We start from the raw sequence: 17062 nt of genomic DNA on the forward strand, positions 1-17062 counted from the left end.
GGATATTAGTATATTGAAGACATTCTATTAAGTATGTTTTTTGAGAGTTTTATTTTATTTGTGCTCCCTGGCCTGGGAATAAAGTTTCTGATTAGACCTACATCATCCCTGTGTCTTGATTATTGACTTGCTTGCTCCCCCTTTTATCCAAAGAACCATCCTCTTAGTAAGACACTGGCAGATCAGCTTTAGTGCCTACTTTACAGTAGGAGGAACTAGATTAAAAGTGCTGCAGTTTAGTCTTAAGCAAACAAAAACCATGAAATACACTCAGCACACTAATATGATGGATGATGCAACAAAGAAAAGAAGCAAACTGAGGGCTTAAACATGCACATAAGGTAAGGGCAAAGAAGTGACACGTGGAGAACCAAGGTAAGCAAAACGGAACATAATGCCCACAGAATAAAACACTATTAAGATATAGCAGAATTCAGGAACAGAAATGCAGACTTGATAAAGACAGAAAGGGAAACTCAGAGACCAGACTGACTTACAAAGATCCTAGGTTCAACAGCGTTCAACATTGATTCAATATCAAATTCTGACGTATAAGAGTGATGTTACGCCAATATCAGATTTCAACGTTGATTCAATAGAATCAACTGATATTGACTAAACATTGTTTCAATGGATATTTGCTATCTGGATATTTGCTATTACTATCTGGTAGTAATAGCAAAGCACCACTATTATAATATAAACAGTATTCACATTTTCTCTGAAATATTGGCCTTGGACACCTTATGTAAACACTCGGTAAGAAGGATCCTAAATATGATGAAGAATGAGACATTAAAACTTTATTGAAAATGGCAAAATAAATACACTCAAAAAAAAATTGTTTTAAGTCAGATTTGATGTCACGTGATAGACAAGCGCCGTCTCAGCCTAATTTGCATATAGAAAGTTTTAATGTTAAGATGAAGTGCAGTCTGTGAAGTAACCACAGTGTTTGGTATCGTTTTTAGTGTGTTTTCGCCGGTTAGATGTTCACATCGCCACAATTCTAACAGCATTTAAACAAGTTTTGAATTTGTCTCTAAAAAGATTTTCTATTCGTCTTGAACAAAAAAAGAACTGCGTTGGTTTGTTTTGCTATGTCTTAAAACAACTATCAACTGAGATTCAGAGGACCTCCTCCTCACTGCAGTGGGCAGTACGGTCCCCCGGTGAATACAATGGTCTCAGAAGAGCTTTTGAGAACTGCAGGAGGGAAAACCTTCATCTACGAGAGAGCACGTACCAACTGAAAAGTTGCCTAAATGGTCTTCTGGCAGAGAGGAGGAATTTATGCCATAAGGATGCGCTTGTAGCTCTTAGAGAAGAAATGGAGTCCAAATACATGCAACTGGAGAAAAGATATGAAAAGCTGGAACAAGAAAACAAAATACTAGAAGACGGGAATCAGCTAGACATGTATGACTTGAAGGAAAAGCTGGAGGCATACACAAGAATTGAAGCAGAAAATGAGTACCAGGATTTTCTAAGGCAGATACATTTGGAAGAAGTCCAAAGCTGCAGCCACTGTTGGAGGACATAATCAGAGAAATTGAGCAAGAGAAGACTAAATTAGAAGACAAAAATAAAGAATTGCAGGAAGACAAGACAAAACTAGAGGACAAGAATAAAGAATTTGAGGAAGGAAGAGAAGAAAAAAGTACAAGGCAAATATACATAGCTTGAGCAGAAGCATAAAAAAGTCCAGGACAATATATGAATAACTTGAGAGGATTCACAAAGAACAGGGTCAGACTGTCCCCAGCTCTTATTACACTGCCTTGACGACATCAAACAGTGGATGTTGTTAAATTTTCTAAAGCTAAACGAAAATAAAACTGAAGTTGTCATTTTCGGCAACTTAGTCAATAATCACATCGATAGCACTCTGGGCCCCTTTACCTCCTATTGTAAAACACATGTAAAAAACCTTGGTGTCTTGGTGCAGGTAAGTGCAGTCCTGCTTCTTTCAGTTAAGACAGCTAGCCAAGGTAAAGCCATACCTCCCGACTAATGTCTTTGAACGTGTTATTCACCTCTTCCTTACTTGCAGGTTGGACTACTGCAATTCATTGTATTTTGGTTTAGCTTCTCTACACTGAAAAAAAGGGACTGGCCATCTCTTGGATTTATGTAAGCATCTTGCATGTATTTAACACAATTGCCTCATGTTTTAAAGATAAATGTAACTATATAGTGTAAAAACTACATGATATGCAGAAAGGGTGTATTAAATTGTTCATATCATGTTCAGGTGAAGTAAGTCAATAAGATAGCAACGTTAAATCTCGTGAAACCACGCGTGATTTCATCTCGCGGGCTTTGGATCGTGGTTTAAAAAATGCATCCATCTCAGTCAAGTCGAGCAGCCAACTCTACGTTTTTTGGTATGTCTTGATTTTTTGAATTAATATTTACCATATTTCAGCCAAATGTAGTTAAACGTCTAAAGTGCCGCCATGTAACATGCTAAAAAAGAGCCGTTAGCTTATTTGCTGTTTTATCTGTTATCAAAGAATTGGCGCTTTTTCATTTGAATTTGTCTTTGGCACAAGAGCCGTAATATCACATTAAACCTAATTACGAGGCACTCATAACATAATTTGGTTTTCTGTGTGAATAGATTTGTCAACTGACTCTTCAGTTACATTGTGTATTTACTGCACCGTGGTGTTAGTGAGATTTTGGACATTGAACAGCTTTAGCTAATATCATCAGCGGTATTATGCTAGCTTACATCCCTACCCCTCCTGCCCTCACCTGCTGTCCTTTTGTTTTTGTTTTTGTTTTTGTTGATGCACATTGAGAGACCACATCTATTCTGCATTTCACCAGGAGTCAGCTGATGGATTGTGGGTTCAAGGTGTTATGGTAAGAAAGTATATTCTATTTTCGCTTAAGGTTTCTGTAACTTAATTATAATAGGTTTTTTATAATTATTAGGTGCATGCATACTCAAATAGACCACCCTATTAATACAACTGAGAAATCCAAAATCTGCCATAGGTTTAACTTATACCTGTATGTATTGTCAGAAAGGTGATTACTGGACTCACATTAATGCACACTTGAACTAAAATGAGGTTGTAACTTGTGGGTTCTTGGGTTGCAAATCAGAAATAAACATCTTTGGATTTTTTTAATCCCATAAGATCTGGAAACACAGTTTTTATTCAACAAAACATTACTGATTATTAACCAAGCACAGTGCCTGCTGTTATTTCAAAATAATTTTATGTCATTTCAGATGAAATGCAGCATTCCAGTGCATCCCAACCATGCCTTTACAGTCAAGGTTTCTGACGGAGCTGAGTTTCTCTCTGACAGTCTGCTGAAAGTGTTTGCAAAGTGATCGGGGGAACAGGGCACAAAGCTAAAGGATGTAGCTGCCATGATGACAGTAAGAACTTTAAAATTCTTTAACTACAAAGTGTATATGTATTGCATTAGGTCAGTAAAAGATTTTTATGCTGCATCCATTGAAACAGTCAACTATTACCTGTGAGTACTGATTCCACCGAAAGGATGCCATAATTTTCGTCATGCATTTACTGGCCCACTGAGAAAAAATTATCTTTTTAAAAAAATAAATGTTCTGGAAACTATATATCCATAAAGTTGATGTCAAACAGGAACTTTTGATATTGCTTTGTAGATGCTGGTGTTGCATGTTGACTGGTTTAAGTTTTGGTCTGGGATCATTTTCTTCTGTGCTACTGAAAAGTTCACAAATCTCTGTTTTCTTTGTTATAATACTTTAGGATGACATTAATGCTCAAAGGGAGTCTCATCAAAGTGCTCCGCATCTGTGTGAAAGACAATTGCAACATCTTGGTGCAGGAGTTCATGGTGAGTGTTTTATGAGTAGATTGTGGCTTTGCAACATTTAAAAATGCATTTAGTTATCCACTTGATCCTCATTGGACCAGTTAGGACCAGTAGTCCTCTTTAATAATTTGAAGTTCACATGAGGCCTGGTAGTGAACTCAGCCGCCGGCCCTTGAGGCCCCACCCCTGTATTAGGGGTCACATCAGTGTGAAAAAACTTTAAATTTGTCATTCTAGTGAACAAAGGAAAATCCCACCAATATTTACATTAGCTTTTGTTTGAAAAAAAAAAAAGACCAACAGCTAACCAAATTGTGGGGCTGAAAGTCTAAATTCTAACATCTTCTGAGTGACAAAACCTGGATTTCTGATGGGCCGGTGTCTTTCTAAGAAAAACTAATGTAAAGCATTTGAAATTATGTTTTTCACCCTCTCTTAGAAACTTTGTTAGACCATGAATGGCAGCATGGCAGGCCACTCTTTGGCTATAGCTATTTACTATGTTGCTTGCATTGGTTTAAATTACTCTAACATTAGAACTGGTAGATTCAAAAGAGATGAGTTTAAAAAGGAATCTTAAAGAAATGTTTTGTGTTTAACCAGGACTTGACTGAGGCCACTGCACAGATTGAGAAAACCACAATGAACATCTGTCTCCAGAGGATGCACCAGGCAATGACTTTTCTGACGTTGGCATCATCATCGAGGGTATAGTAGTTCTTCAAGATCTGGATAACGTGACCTTTGCAGTAGCCATGCTGTTTGGACCTTTTTTATTCCTTCAATATGAGTTACCCATCACAACTCTGCTACACTTTTGAGGTGATTCAAAGGGTGGTAATGGAGTTGGAAGCAACTCAGCTCTCAAGAAAAGCTCACAACTAAGACAAAACTGCTCCTGCAACGAAGCTCACTGTTATGCATGTGAGGTGACCAGCTCTAGGTGAGAAGACATTTAAATCTCACACTTGTTCTGCTGCATTTTTGAAGCTCAATTCCAGGAACAGATCGCAGGGTTCATTTTTATATACACTGCAACTGCCATGAGGACGAGCCGTTTTTTTGTTGTTGTTGTTGTTTGTTTTTCCTTTTGCTCTGTACAAGTTCTCTGTCTGTTTGGCAGCATTTTTAAATTTCTCTTTGTATTTTTTCTTTCTTTTACTAGTGAAGAGATGTAGCATGAACAGTTATGCAGTCTAAATATCCCATATGGGCCGTGTGAAATGGTATTTTCAGTTTCATTCAGTTGAAGTAAGGAACGTTGAATATTTCTAAGTGTGCTGTTTTGAACCAAGATGTCACAGTATGATCAGTGCCGTAATTTTTGACAGTCACTGTATCAATGTTATTTTTGCATCTCTTGAATAAAGGTTTTGACCTGCAAGTGCTAATTTCTTTAGTTATTGGGGTAAAATGGGTAATGTTAATAGGAAGGTGTTTGCCAATTCAGTAACCTAATTTAATGTTAATGGAAACTAACATTACCTCAAATTGTTTAGTTATAATTGTTGTTTAACTGAATCTTGACGTTAGAGGCCTTAAATAGAATGTTTTGTATTGTTCTTTCCCAACATTTTTCAAAAGAAAGAGTCTAATTTCTTTGCTGTGATTGATTCCAGAGAACACGGAAGAACTGACATTATTTAACTGTTGGTTTATATAGATTCAGTAGTGGAGTAATGTCAGTTTAATTCTTTACCTACTGTCAATGCAGTGAAATTAGACATTTTGTTTTGAAAGGTTACTGGTGGATGCCAGCAACCATCTTGGAAGAGAACAATATAATCTGTTATAAGGCCTCCATTTGAAAATTGTGTATTTGATACTAGAATATAATAGCAAAATGTAATTTGAAGATAACATGTAGTATTTAAGTGACCAAGTAGTATTGGGTAAAAGTTATTGAATGGTGTTGGGATAAAGTGAGAAAATTGTGAAGGATTAAAATATTTCAAGAGCTCAAATTACTTCATCAAAACATGTTTAAGTCACATTTTATCAACACAAATTGCACAGGTTTATTGAACATGAATAAATTGTGTTAATTTAACTCAATTGTTTAAGTTGCTGCCAAAGCAAAACATCTGTGTGCAACAAATGTCCACCATTGAATTAAGTAAATCCAACAACATATTTTTTTCAGTGTACACTGGCTTCCTGTCTCCTGCAGGTTCCAATTTAAACTTTAACTTTTTTGTTTTTAAGTCACTTAACAGCCGGGCCCCTTCTTACCTGTGTGAGCTCCAGGAAAAACCATGAGGTCTAGCTCAAAATTAATGCTTTCCATCCCTTGGACTAGTCTCAAATCTTGTGGTGATAGAGCCTTCTCTGTGGCAGGTCCCAGACTTTGGAATAGTCTCCCCCTAAAGATTAGATCTGCACAAACACTTAATCAATTTAAATCACTACTAAAGATACATTTTTATGCCCTGGCTTTTAACACACTGTGACCCAAGCATTTTGGTCTTATTTTAATTGTCTTAGTTATTGTTTTAATTCTTTTATTGTCCCATCATTGTTTTATATTGTCTCTTTTTAATGGCGTTTTTATATTGTTAAGCACTTTGTGCAGCATCGTCTGTCTGGAAATGTGCTATATAAATAAATTTGACCTTGACCTTCGTCTACCCCCTTCACATCTCCACTAATATCCTCCTTGCACTAGTGATGTGCGGATCGATCCTGAAATATCGATTCCTCCGATACCAATCAGCAGGCGCTGGCGTGTGCACTCACAACAATGGCTGCGCGTCATTGGAGTCATGTGTGGACGTATTTTACCTCCACAAACAGGTAAGACGTGGTTTGCGATACATGTGGCAAAATAGTGCTCCAAGAGTGAGGCGTTGTAGCCATACTTGCCAACCTTGAGACCTCAGAATTAGGGAGATATTCAAAAGGGCTGTTAGGGTGGGGGGTGATAAATAAATTTTACAGGGTTTATTTATCAGATAAAATACATTAAATGTCACCACTATTATTGGCTGGCCTGGAAACAGTGGGGGTGTCCAAATTCAGAGGCTGCTTCCACCTGAGGACCCGGCCTTCGCGGTCTAAAGAAAGCATGTCACGAGCTCCCTCGGTGGAGTGAAATGCTGCCGTCTGCTCCTCGCTATCTAAAATATAACGGGGCACTGACGTAAACTCTCGACAGTCTCACACTTCTGTTTAATCAGTTTTCTGTTTGACGTTTATTCAGCTGTGTGAAAACCCCGGAGGAACCCACCGGATGGATTAATAAAGTTACATTTAATTTAATCTAATCTAATAACTTTAATCTCAGCCAAACCGATTTACCCACGAACAAATAAAACACTGAAAAAGCCAAACAATAACATTTTTAAGCTATCAAAGTGACTTATGTATCATGTTTAACACGAGTAGCGAAAGACCGCGGGGGTTTGAAAATGATGTGTTGGTCGGCTCAGATATTTGAAGTTTACACAGCTACATCCTCACCTGAAAATATGTTAAAAGTTTTTTTGCGACCCAGAAAAGAGAAATAAGAGTAATATTAAAACTAAGCAGCTGCCACCATTGTTGGAAACTGGAATTGGCTGGGCCGCGCTATGAATTCTGCGATATGGTTTTTCAATTTTGTTGTCCGGGTGGAAAATCGGGAGAATGGTGGCTCCGGGAGATTTTCGGGAAGGACACTGAAATTCGGGATTCTCCCGGGAAAATTGGGAGGGTTGGCATGTATGGTTGTGGCAACATCACTAACCTTGTCAAACACCTCAGAGTAAATCATATCACAGAATATGACAAGCTATGTTGAGGCAAACTGAAGAGGATGAGAGGGACAGGTGCTGCTAGGGCGAGACAGACGTCTCTCACGGAGTCCTTTGCCTGCTGCAGGCAGGCAAGGTGTTCAAATAGCGCACAACTTCAGTTTTTTTTTTTTTCTATATGATGAATCCTGCATTATTAAGTGATAAGAACAAGTAATCTGATGTCCTGTAATCATTATGACGCTATAATTTGAGATACAATAAATAAAATAAGTTTTTGTACAAAGTATCGTTATCAGATCAGTATCGTCGATACCACCCTGAATATTACTTGGTATCGGATCGGAAAGGAAATCAGTGGTATCGCACATCACTACCTTACCCCCTCCTTCCCTCATTCTCTCCTCTATTTGCCATCTCCATCAACAGGTCTTTCTACGTGAAGATCTGTTTTCTACGGTGGCCCCTATAGAAATAGCATTTTGTACCTATTTTGGAGTTTGCATGTGTTTTGGAGTTTTGTACGTGCTTTGCAGTTTGTAAGTGTTTTGGAGTTTGTTTGTGCTTTGGAGTTTGCATGTGTTTTGGAGTTTGCACGTGCTTCGGAGCTCGTACGTGCTTTGAAATTTGTACGTGCTTTGCAGTTTGTAAGTGTTTTGGAGTTTGTTTGTGCTTTGGAGTTTGCATGTGTTTTGGAGTTTGCACGTGCTTCGGAGCTCGTACGTGCTTTGAAATTTGTACGTGCTTTGCAGTTTGTAAGTGTTTTGGAGTTTGTTTGTGCTTTGGAGTTTGCATGTGTTTTGGAGTTTGCACGTGCTTCGGAGCTCGTACGTGCTTTGAAATTTGTACGTGTTTTGCAGTTTGTAAGTGTTTTGGAGTTTGTACGTGCTTTGTCTCTAGGGGCCACCTAGTTTTCTCGGTGTCATAATAAAAAATAAAGTTGAACATCACAGAACTAAATAAGCATTTGTTTTTATGAGAAAGCACAAATATACAACCCGTTTCCTTATAAACCAAAAACCAGTGGATAAACAGACTGATGAAAAGGTAAGAAAACTTGACCAACTTTAACTCCCCTTGAAACCTGATAACCTGAGTTCTCAGCTTTCAGGGGGTAGAAATTCTGCCACCTTTTGGAGAATTGAGATGTTTCTCACCCGACGGCACATACGCGGACACGGCGTCGGGGCTGAAAGCCGACAGCTCACTGATTTTGAAGCGTCAGCAGGCGCTTTGTGTTTATGTCCTTTTTGTGCTAGATTCTGAAGCTGCAGGTTTTATCTCTCTCCAAACAATATTGACTGAACCAGCAGCCAAAGACAATCCAAACTACGCTTCACATTTCGCTTCACATAAACATCGTCACGAATTTCCTCTGACTTTTGCTGTTTTGCTTCCACCACGATAAAATCACACTTCATGTAGAACTCTCTCTCTCTCTCTTAGGAATAGTTTCCCATCTAAAAAGTTTTTTGCATTATTCGCTTATTTATTACCCACCAGTCTACGGTGTCGGCTGCTGTTTGTTTGTTTTTTTATTTCCGACAAGAAAGCCTCATTTCTGCTGTTCAATACTGAAAAAAAATTTAAACTTTTTAAAATTATGAAAAATTTCAAAATGCTTAGCTGTGTCTCTAATCAAACCTCTGTAACTTTGCTCTGCTTCACTTTGTTTTTGACTGCACAATATTTTTAAGGTGTTAGGGAGTTTTTATTGTTTTATTTGCTTATGCTTCAAAAGTTATGTTATACATATTTCACCAGACACAGTTTTCTGTTAAAACAGGAAGCTGACCCTGTGACACTGGCAAGAGACCAGCACAGAAATACATATCCGCAGAAGTTGACTTGCATTATATTATTCTTAGAAATTGACCTGCAACACACATACTTTGTGACACACACACACACACAGCTTACACACACAGCTTGCACACCGACAGCATCAGGACCTGCATAACAGGAAATGTGATTATATTTGCATATTGACGATGTAACCTATAAAAATAAACGAATACTGCAGTTCGGTGTGATTTGCTCTGAGCTTTTCACCCGTGCAGCACGTTAACCTACACAAGTGTCTCATTGTTGTTTATTCACCTGACTGTTTGTTAACTGTAAATCTCTGACATAAGGTCATCTGCTATAAAATCCCAGACCAGGAAAACTGCCTTCACGTTTTTCTGTGTTTTATCCTCAGTTACTTTGACACAAAGGAATCTGCTGTGATGCTTACACCTTTGATAAAGTCTCACAAGTGTCAGTTTTCTTTTTATAGATATAAAAATATCGACATGTACTGATAAGTGATCAGAGTTATAATATTTCTGACTGTCTGAGGCAATATTTCCCCGATTTGAATCGAATCGTGGATCGAATCGATTTGGGACCTTGTGAACCAGAATTGAATCTATTTTTTAAATCAGTGACGATACCCAGCCCTACCTACCCTACCCTACCTACCCTACTTAGAAGCTCCTATCAGCCCCTGCAATCAGTTTATATCTGGGCAAAAAGTATCATTGACATCAAAAATGTGTTTTTTAAGAGAAATTTAGCCAAGAGGACAGCAGTAATTCTAAGAAATTTAACATCACAGTCCTGTAAACTCGCTTGAAGTGACTAAAAAGGACTGGATTGATGGATACAAATAGGCGGAGCCATAAAGATACATTTGTTTAATTTAAACATAACCCCTTCATAAATCTCAACTGCATAGAATAATGCGCTATTTTTTTTTTTTGAAATCAAATACTTTCCTGAAATGTATGGCTTGTTTGTTTTACTGCATTATAGCACATGTACCAGTGACATGTGTCTCAAAAGTACAGGTTTTTATATTGGGAATCATGGAGACATAGATTTTCATTCTGTTACTGAGACTTTGCTGACTGTAGTTATGCTGTAACCCCTGCAACAAGAACAAATAACTTTTTAATGTATGTAATTTATTTTAATGATTATGTTTACTTCAAAAATTCACCATTACATTACTGGATTTTACTGACAAATTTATTATAATCTGCTGATGTTAGCCTTTGAAACAGGATGTATTTAAACAACTCATGTGACAGACCTTCAAGTACATTAAAGAGAAAAAGAAAAACAATAAGTAGCCATGCCTGTGTGTGGAAAACTACATGAACCGCTGTCAAGTCTGGCTCTATTTTGAAATGTATGCAAAATCCAACACTTCAAACGTGCCTTGCTACTAGTTCCTTGTGGTCTTATTTTTAGTTACATCAATTTTATAAATTGTTGTAAGTTAGAACCAAGCATCTACATCATTTAGAAGCTAGATAAACAAAGTACAACAAATACAAATGTTGATGTTGATGCTTAGAGCAAAAGGACAGGTCTATGCTTCTTGTTTTAGTTTAACAGACCAAAGAGCAGACACAAAGGGACAAAGAACTTGACTTGAGTGTTAAAGTGAAAACAAGCCTTTATTACAGCTGATTACAAGAAACAAAACAAGGCAACATGAGCCGTAGCGAAAACTAGGGATGGGTATTGATAAGATTTTCACAATCCCGATTCCATTTTCGATTCTGTTTAACGATTTGATTCTTTATCGATTCTTTTTTTTAAAAAAAGGAGAACACTAAGGTCGATTAGCTTAGAACTTTGCTTTATATCTTCTCTTTGAACAAGATAGAAATTTAGGAGTAACATGGCCTTACAAACCCAGCAGTGAGATCTTAAGAGATCCAGCCTATGGCTCTTCAATGGGGTGTCACAGGGTCCCCAGGAAAAAAAACTGTAAATGTAAAGCAATAAAATAAATATTCTTCTGTAGCAATAACAAAGGGTAACATAAATTATTCAGTAGCAATTACACAAGAATATCCAGTAATGTCCCTGCCTACAATTAAACACATTCACTTACTGAAAATCGGGGCATCTGCTGTGGCAAATGGGTGCAAGCCTTTGACCACAAACTTAGTCACTGCTCGGTGACATTCGTCTATCCTTGCCTGAAAGGAAACGCTAACGGTAGACTGCAGCGACAACTGCTAGCATCTGAGCCAGCCAGACTCTGTCTCTCTCATCATGGTCACCTAAATGCACAGTAATGGCAGGTTTTGTAATAAGGCAGATCGCGCTAACATAATATGCACTGTTAGTATTATTTACCTGCTGCATTAACGGGAGAGGACGTGCAAACGTTACCGCTGCTGTTGGGTTGAGATTCACGAGTCCGGAGCGGAATTAAAAACACGACATTCATTTAAGGTTATCGTGTGTTTCGTGAGCAAATGCTTTTGCATATTCGTAGTGTTTCCTCCCTTAAATGAAGTATCTACTTTGCAAGTATTGCAAGTTGCCCTGTTGTCATCCGTTCTCGTAAAGCATAACCAAACTTTTGAGCGTTTGAGCCGCCATGTTTCCTGCCAGGTAAATGACGCTCTGCAACGTGGTGACGTCATTCAGGGCGACTGGAATCGATAAAAATGGCAAACAATTCCAAGGAACTGAAACAGTGAGAACCGGTTCTCAACAAGAACCGGGTTTCGATACCCATCCCTAGCGAAAACTAAACTAAATCCTAAACTGGGAACACTAGAACAGACTATCAACAACTATGAACATGATTTTGCACTGGGGCATGAGAGGAACTACGACATCAATAAACATGAACTAGAAACGTGAACATGCCCAGAACAAAAAAATCATGAAAAAAACTTGACAAGACGAGATGGGTGGTAACACAGACGATCTGACGAAGACTGAAAGAACACACACAGACTAAAATACACATAGGGAAGTTTAGGGGAAGTGAAAACACATGAGAAAACAGCTGACACAATAGACCATAATAACACCACAGGAGAAGTGTAAACTGAGCACACAGAACATTGAAGCAAGATTTTAAAAAATAAAAAGGAAACATGATGTGATGCAGACATGATACTAACTTGACAGCATGAACCAACGAGGGAGACTAAAACACAAGGGGCGATGACACAAAGAAGGACCTGATGAACAAAGGACTAAACACTGTGCAATTTAGGAGCTTTAAGATAACTAGATGAACTTAACATAAAGGAATGTCAACTCAAATCCTAACTAATAATACCAACAATAAGTACTAAATAAGAAGTAGAATATAAAAAAATCCACTAAACAAAATGAACACAAAATGCAGGGTCAAAGACCCAGCCTGTGACAACAACTTTGATTTTTGAACAACTCAATAGATTTTTTACAAAATCTTTGAAAAGATGAAGAAAATATTTGCTACATAACATGTTGATGGCATCAGATAACACATTACCATTATCATTTGTCTCACAAGGACTCCAGTAACATAGGTACAGAGAAAGTTAAGATTGCATAAATGTTTGAATGTCAAAGCATTTCAGTAGAGATTAGCTAATGTGCTGTATGTAACTTCTGTTTCTTTTCCTTCAGCCTGTTGGGGAATAGAAACAAATCTGACAATTAGGAATTAAAGCAAAGAAAAATGTGACCAAATTAAAAGGAAACAAAGGAAGTGAGAAACGGTGTGTGGTTAGTTTCAGGTCTTTTAATATTTACCCTTTTATTACGCTGTTTCTCAACAACAGAACTATACACGAGTTCCATGTCACTTTCAGCAAATGAACTCTGAAAAATGAAAAGTAGAAACTGAGCACTTTACACTTCTGCTGTGCTTTAAGTAAAAAAAAAAGAAGAAGCCTACTTGTATTCCTAAGATAAACGTGTATTTGTACCATGTTAGGATTACCTCAGGTGATTTTTCCCACATTTCCATGACTGGAGCAGACTTTTCTGCTACTGTAGCACTCTCACTTTTGTAAGTGCAGGGTGTCAGTGTTGTTGACAAAATATCAGTATTCAAAAAAATTAAAAGAGATAAAGGTTTGACTTATCAGAAGCAAAATACAGCTTTTTTACTCATGATCTAATTTCTTCTGATAGCTGCCGTTGTATTTTTCAAGTTATAAAAACACACAAGAACAGTTTACCCTATGAGGATTGATTTTTCTCAGACATATTAGAAATGAATCTGTAATAGTTTACACATCTAATGTACTGTCAGATGACCGAAATATTTAATGAAAATTCTTAAATTTAATTGCTTGATACTGCTGTAGTTGGTTACCTTGGGTAAACGTTTTTTCTTGGTTCTAACTTCAGAGTATGTTACTTCCTCTCCAACCTGCATTGAAGAACATAACACAAGTAAAACATCAGTAAACTGTCATTATGAAAGTTTGCCCTGTGATGTACTTTTCCTATTTTTTTTTTAGTATCATGTACCAATACCCAGAAGGGGAAAAACAGTCAGTATAACTTACCATTGCTGTGGCTGATGATTCTGCTTTGCTCTGTTCTAGTAAAATAAAACTGCTGTTATTAACTCTGTGTATGATGCAGAATAACTTAAATATTCATTTCATTTTAAAGATTTCCTAGTAAATTTTCCACAGATCTAAATCAAAGTTCAGTGAGACTTACTGTGTCTGAGTATAAACCAGATGAACAGCACCACAATTACGATCACGATCAAAACACTTAGAGGGATGATGAGGATCTTTGGAGGAAATGAAGCTCTGCAACATGCAGTTCAAAAAAAGATAATTTGCTTTATTTAGTCCGTTAAAAAACAAAACAAAATAAAAAATCATTATACAGACTCCCTTAAAAAGTATAGTATTACTAAATGCTGCATATAAAAAAAATAACAAAATCTGACCTGTGTTGTCTATTTTGTACTATTGTAAAATTATTCCATTGCTCCATTGTAGTAAATTTTCCATTTCCATTAACAGTGTGAATAGTAATACCAGTAGTAGTAGGGGTGGTGGCTATAATTCAAAAAAGAACATCATCAGCAGAGTACTGTAACAATGACTGTCTTAATATCTCTTAGAGTACTAACATTTACAATGGATGTGATTCACATACATGTAGAATTTATAATTTGTAGTACTTACTAGTGTTCTCAGTAACAGTTAAATATACTGGTATCTGAATGTCGCCTTCAGCACACCAATACCAGCCACTGTCCTTCGTCCCTAGTCCACTCATGGTCACTGTGAAAACATTTGGTTCGCTAATATGAGCGGTCACTGTTGTTCCATCTATGGATCCAGATGATCCTGTCACACAGTTCCTGCCCAGCCTGCACCACTTCATTTCTCCAGAGTTACTGTGGTGACATCTGATGGTTATGTTTTCTCCAATATATCCTGTAATCCTCTGATGATCCACATAGAGACTGGGAGTACCTTAAGGTAAAATGAATACAAAAATGGAAACAATGGATTAATGATAAAATAATGGGTAATTCTGACTTCATATCGATTCTCATTAGGTTTAAATGACAAATAAAAGCACATTCAGTCACTGTTAAAAATATTCTAAGAAAAACTCAAATTTTTTAAGAAAAAAAATTTGGACTATAAAAATAGGCACTTACCATTGGTAACTAACAGCTGAAAATACACTCCATTATCTAGTGCTGTATTCTTCAGTCCACACCAGTAATCAGTGTTTTGATTTGTCAGATGGTTTATAGTCACAGTGAAAATTTGCTCTTTTTTGTCATCAGAGATTAAATATTTTCCTAAAGGGTCTGCTTCATTTGTTTTCACTGCATATTTGCAGAATCTCCAAAAATATCCTTTACACAAGTACTTCACATGGTCTCTGTATTGGTAGTGATAGAAACATGGGATGGAGATAGATTTTCCAGCTTTTACTGAAACTTTACTGACTACAGTTGTGCTGTGAACTCCTGCAAAAAGAACAAAGTGTTTTGATGGTTATGTTTACTTAATACATTCTTTGTTTACTTATCTTGCACAACTATGTTGCACATGTAGAAACATTACAGTATTGTCAAGTATAAAACTGAATAATACAAAACAAAATAAATAACAGTCATTAATTTTTTCATCTGCTGACATTAACCTTTGAAAAATGAGGTCACCAACCTGTTTTCACACTGAAGAGGAAAAGAACGATGAGATGAGCAGCCATGGCTGTGAGTGGAATTAGACATGGTCAAGTCTACATCTATTTTTGAATTAATGCAACATGCAAATTAACAGTCCTTCCTTCCTCCTAATCCCTCTGCTATCAGGTGTTATTTTTTATTTTTTATCTTTTGCTGTAGAGTAGGTATAGAAATTACCATCCACAACATTTAAAAGCTTTTGTCAGTACGGGGACGCACGGATTCGCCCGTGTTGCGTGCTGACTAGACGCGGCAAAGACCTGGCGATGGGTTGGAAAATGCACACAGTTTAATTTAGTAACACCAAGAGCGCAAACCGCGGATTCGGACAGAAATCGGTGTTATCAACGGAGCGGGAACATGACCGGGATGGCAGAATGCAAAGAGACACAGTACTTACGGAACCTACGGTGAAGGAAGGCTGACGATCAGAAGGTATCCGAGCTCCTGACACGAAAGTAAGGACGTCTGAGCGAAGAACAGGTGGGTGGATCTTACTTTTAAAGCCAATCTCCGCGGTCTCTCGACCACTACTTGACAACTTTATGGACTGATTTACTTATTGCTACAAGAAAACATTAATATGCATTCCCATAATATTGAATAACACTGACAGTACATGAGTGAAATTTAAAAACAAAAAAAGGTAAACAAGTGCTGTGAGTTCTCATAAATCCTGAAACTAGAGGTCAGGATTATGCATTGATGTTGATGCTTTTGATGCTTCTTTATTTCATTTAAACCAGGCATCGTGTCAATGATGTTAAAGGCAGCCAAACGTAACAAAGAACTGTGCAATAAAGCTGTATGTTTTTAAGAATAAAGCACAAGGGTTTTATAATGTTGTTATATACAGGCGATTAAAATAGGCTACAAGATGATGTGAGCACACAACATGCTGCAGCAGTGAGTGACAAAGAGTCCAATAACATAGATATGGATAAAAAAGCAAATATAGGTTTAGTATTAAAAAAAAAAGGTGTGTTGATTAGCTAAAGTGTGTTTCTGTGACCGTTTTTCACCCTGTTGTAGAACATAACAAATATGACAATTGAGAAGGAAAAGCAACAAAAAGGTGATTAAATCACAATGGAAACATGACATACTAGGACAACAAGCAAATGAAGGAAACACAGGACGGAAGAAACAGTTTGATTTGTTTTTACTTCTTTTACTATTTGCCAATTTCATATCTTTTATGATTAAAATTTAACTGCACATGCTGTCCACATCACTGACTAAATGACCTGTATGTCAGAATAGAAATTGAATGCTTTACACTTTGAGGCATTTAAAATAGTTTTATTATTCTGCACTTTGGGGGGAAAGTGTGCTGATATTTTTAAATACAAAGACATAGTTGTATTATATTGGGGATAACTGAGAATACTTTAAACCAGTTTATGTTATGTTACTTCCTCTTCCTGTCTCGAATGTGAAAATGTAAATTACAGAAAGCCTGATCTCATCACAACACATCACTAATGACTGTCCTAATATGTCAAATTTTTAATAGTCACACTGAAGGTTTTTT

The 17062-nt window shown here is 37.1% G+C and overlaps 1 protein-coding gene and 1 long non-coding RNA gene across 5 annotated transcripts; one reads left to right on the plus strand and one right to left on the minus strand.

Moving 5' to 3' along the window:
* Positions 1 to 2098: 2098 nt before the first annotated feature.
* On the plus strand, positions 2099 to 5945 carry LOC309720965. Of its 3 annotated transcripts, none has more exons than XR_014280614.1 (5): positions 2099 to 2133; positions 2255 to 2871; positions 3248 to 3400; positions 3762 to 3849; positions 4432 to 5944. It is a non-coding gene; the product is annotated as an uncharacterized lncRNA (long non-coding RNA). The 3 variants fall into 3 exon arrangements; XR_014280616.1 differs by having other exon boundaries at positions 2100 to 2387; positions 2808 to 2871; positions 4432 to 5945; XR_014280615.1 differs by having other exon boundaries at positions 2100 to 2871; positions 4432 to 5945.
* A 5041-nt stretch (positions 5946 to 10986) lies between these two features.
* On the minus strand, positions 10987 to 15993 carry LOC309721084 (polymeric immunoglobulin receptor-like). Of its 2 annotated transcripts, XM_082558440.1 has the most exons (10): positions 15929 to 15984; positions 15506 to 15553; positions 14989 to 15306; positions 14504 to 14797; positions 14263 to 14374; positions 14025 to 14119; positions 13865 to 13899; positions 13669 to 13725; positions 13101 to 13169; positions 10987 to 12975 (listed from the first exon to the last, which is right to left on the minus strand). In XM_082558440.1, exons 2-10 carry the CDS (start codon positions 15549 to 15551, stop codon positions 12922 to 12924), a joined length of 1080 nt encoding a protein of 359 aa, XP_082414566.1. In that variant the 5' UTR covers positions 15552 to 15553; positions 15929 to 15984; the 3' UTR covers positions 10987 to 12921. The 2 variants fall into 2 exon arrangements, with proteins under 2 accessions (XP_082414566.1, XP_082414565.1); XM_082558439.1 differs by having other exon boundaries at positions 15506 to 15993.
* Between the last annotated feature and the right edge of the window lie 1069 nt (positions 15994 to 17062).

Source organism: Aulonocara stuartgranti (assembly GCF_965226115.1).
Source record: "Aulonocara stuartgranti genome assembly, chromosome: 13".
Classification (NCBI taxonomy): domain Eukaryota; kingdom Metazoa; phylum Chordata; class Actinopteri; order Cichliformes; family Cichlidae; genus Aulonocara; species Aulonocara stuartgranti.

Coding starts and splice junctions, on each gene's coding strand:
- LOC309721084 (XM_082558439.1), bottom strand. CDS start 15,551: ATGGCTGCTCATCTCATCGTTCTTTTCCTCTTCAGTGTGAAAACAG. Junction 14,375..14,503: donor AACTGTTACTGAGAACACTA/GTAAGTACTACA, acceptor TTTGAATTATAG/CCACCACCCCTACTACTACT. Junction 13,726..13,864: donor AATCATCAGCCACAGCAATG/GTAAGTTATACT, acceptor TCTTCAATGCAG/GTTGGAGAGGAAGTAACATA.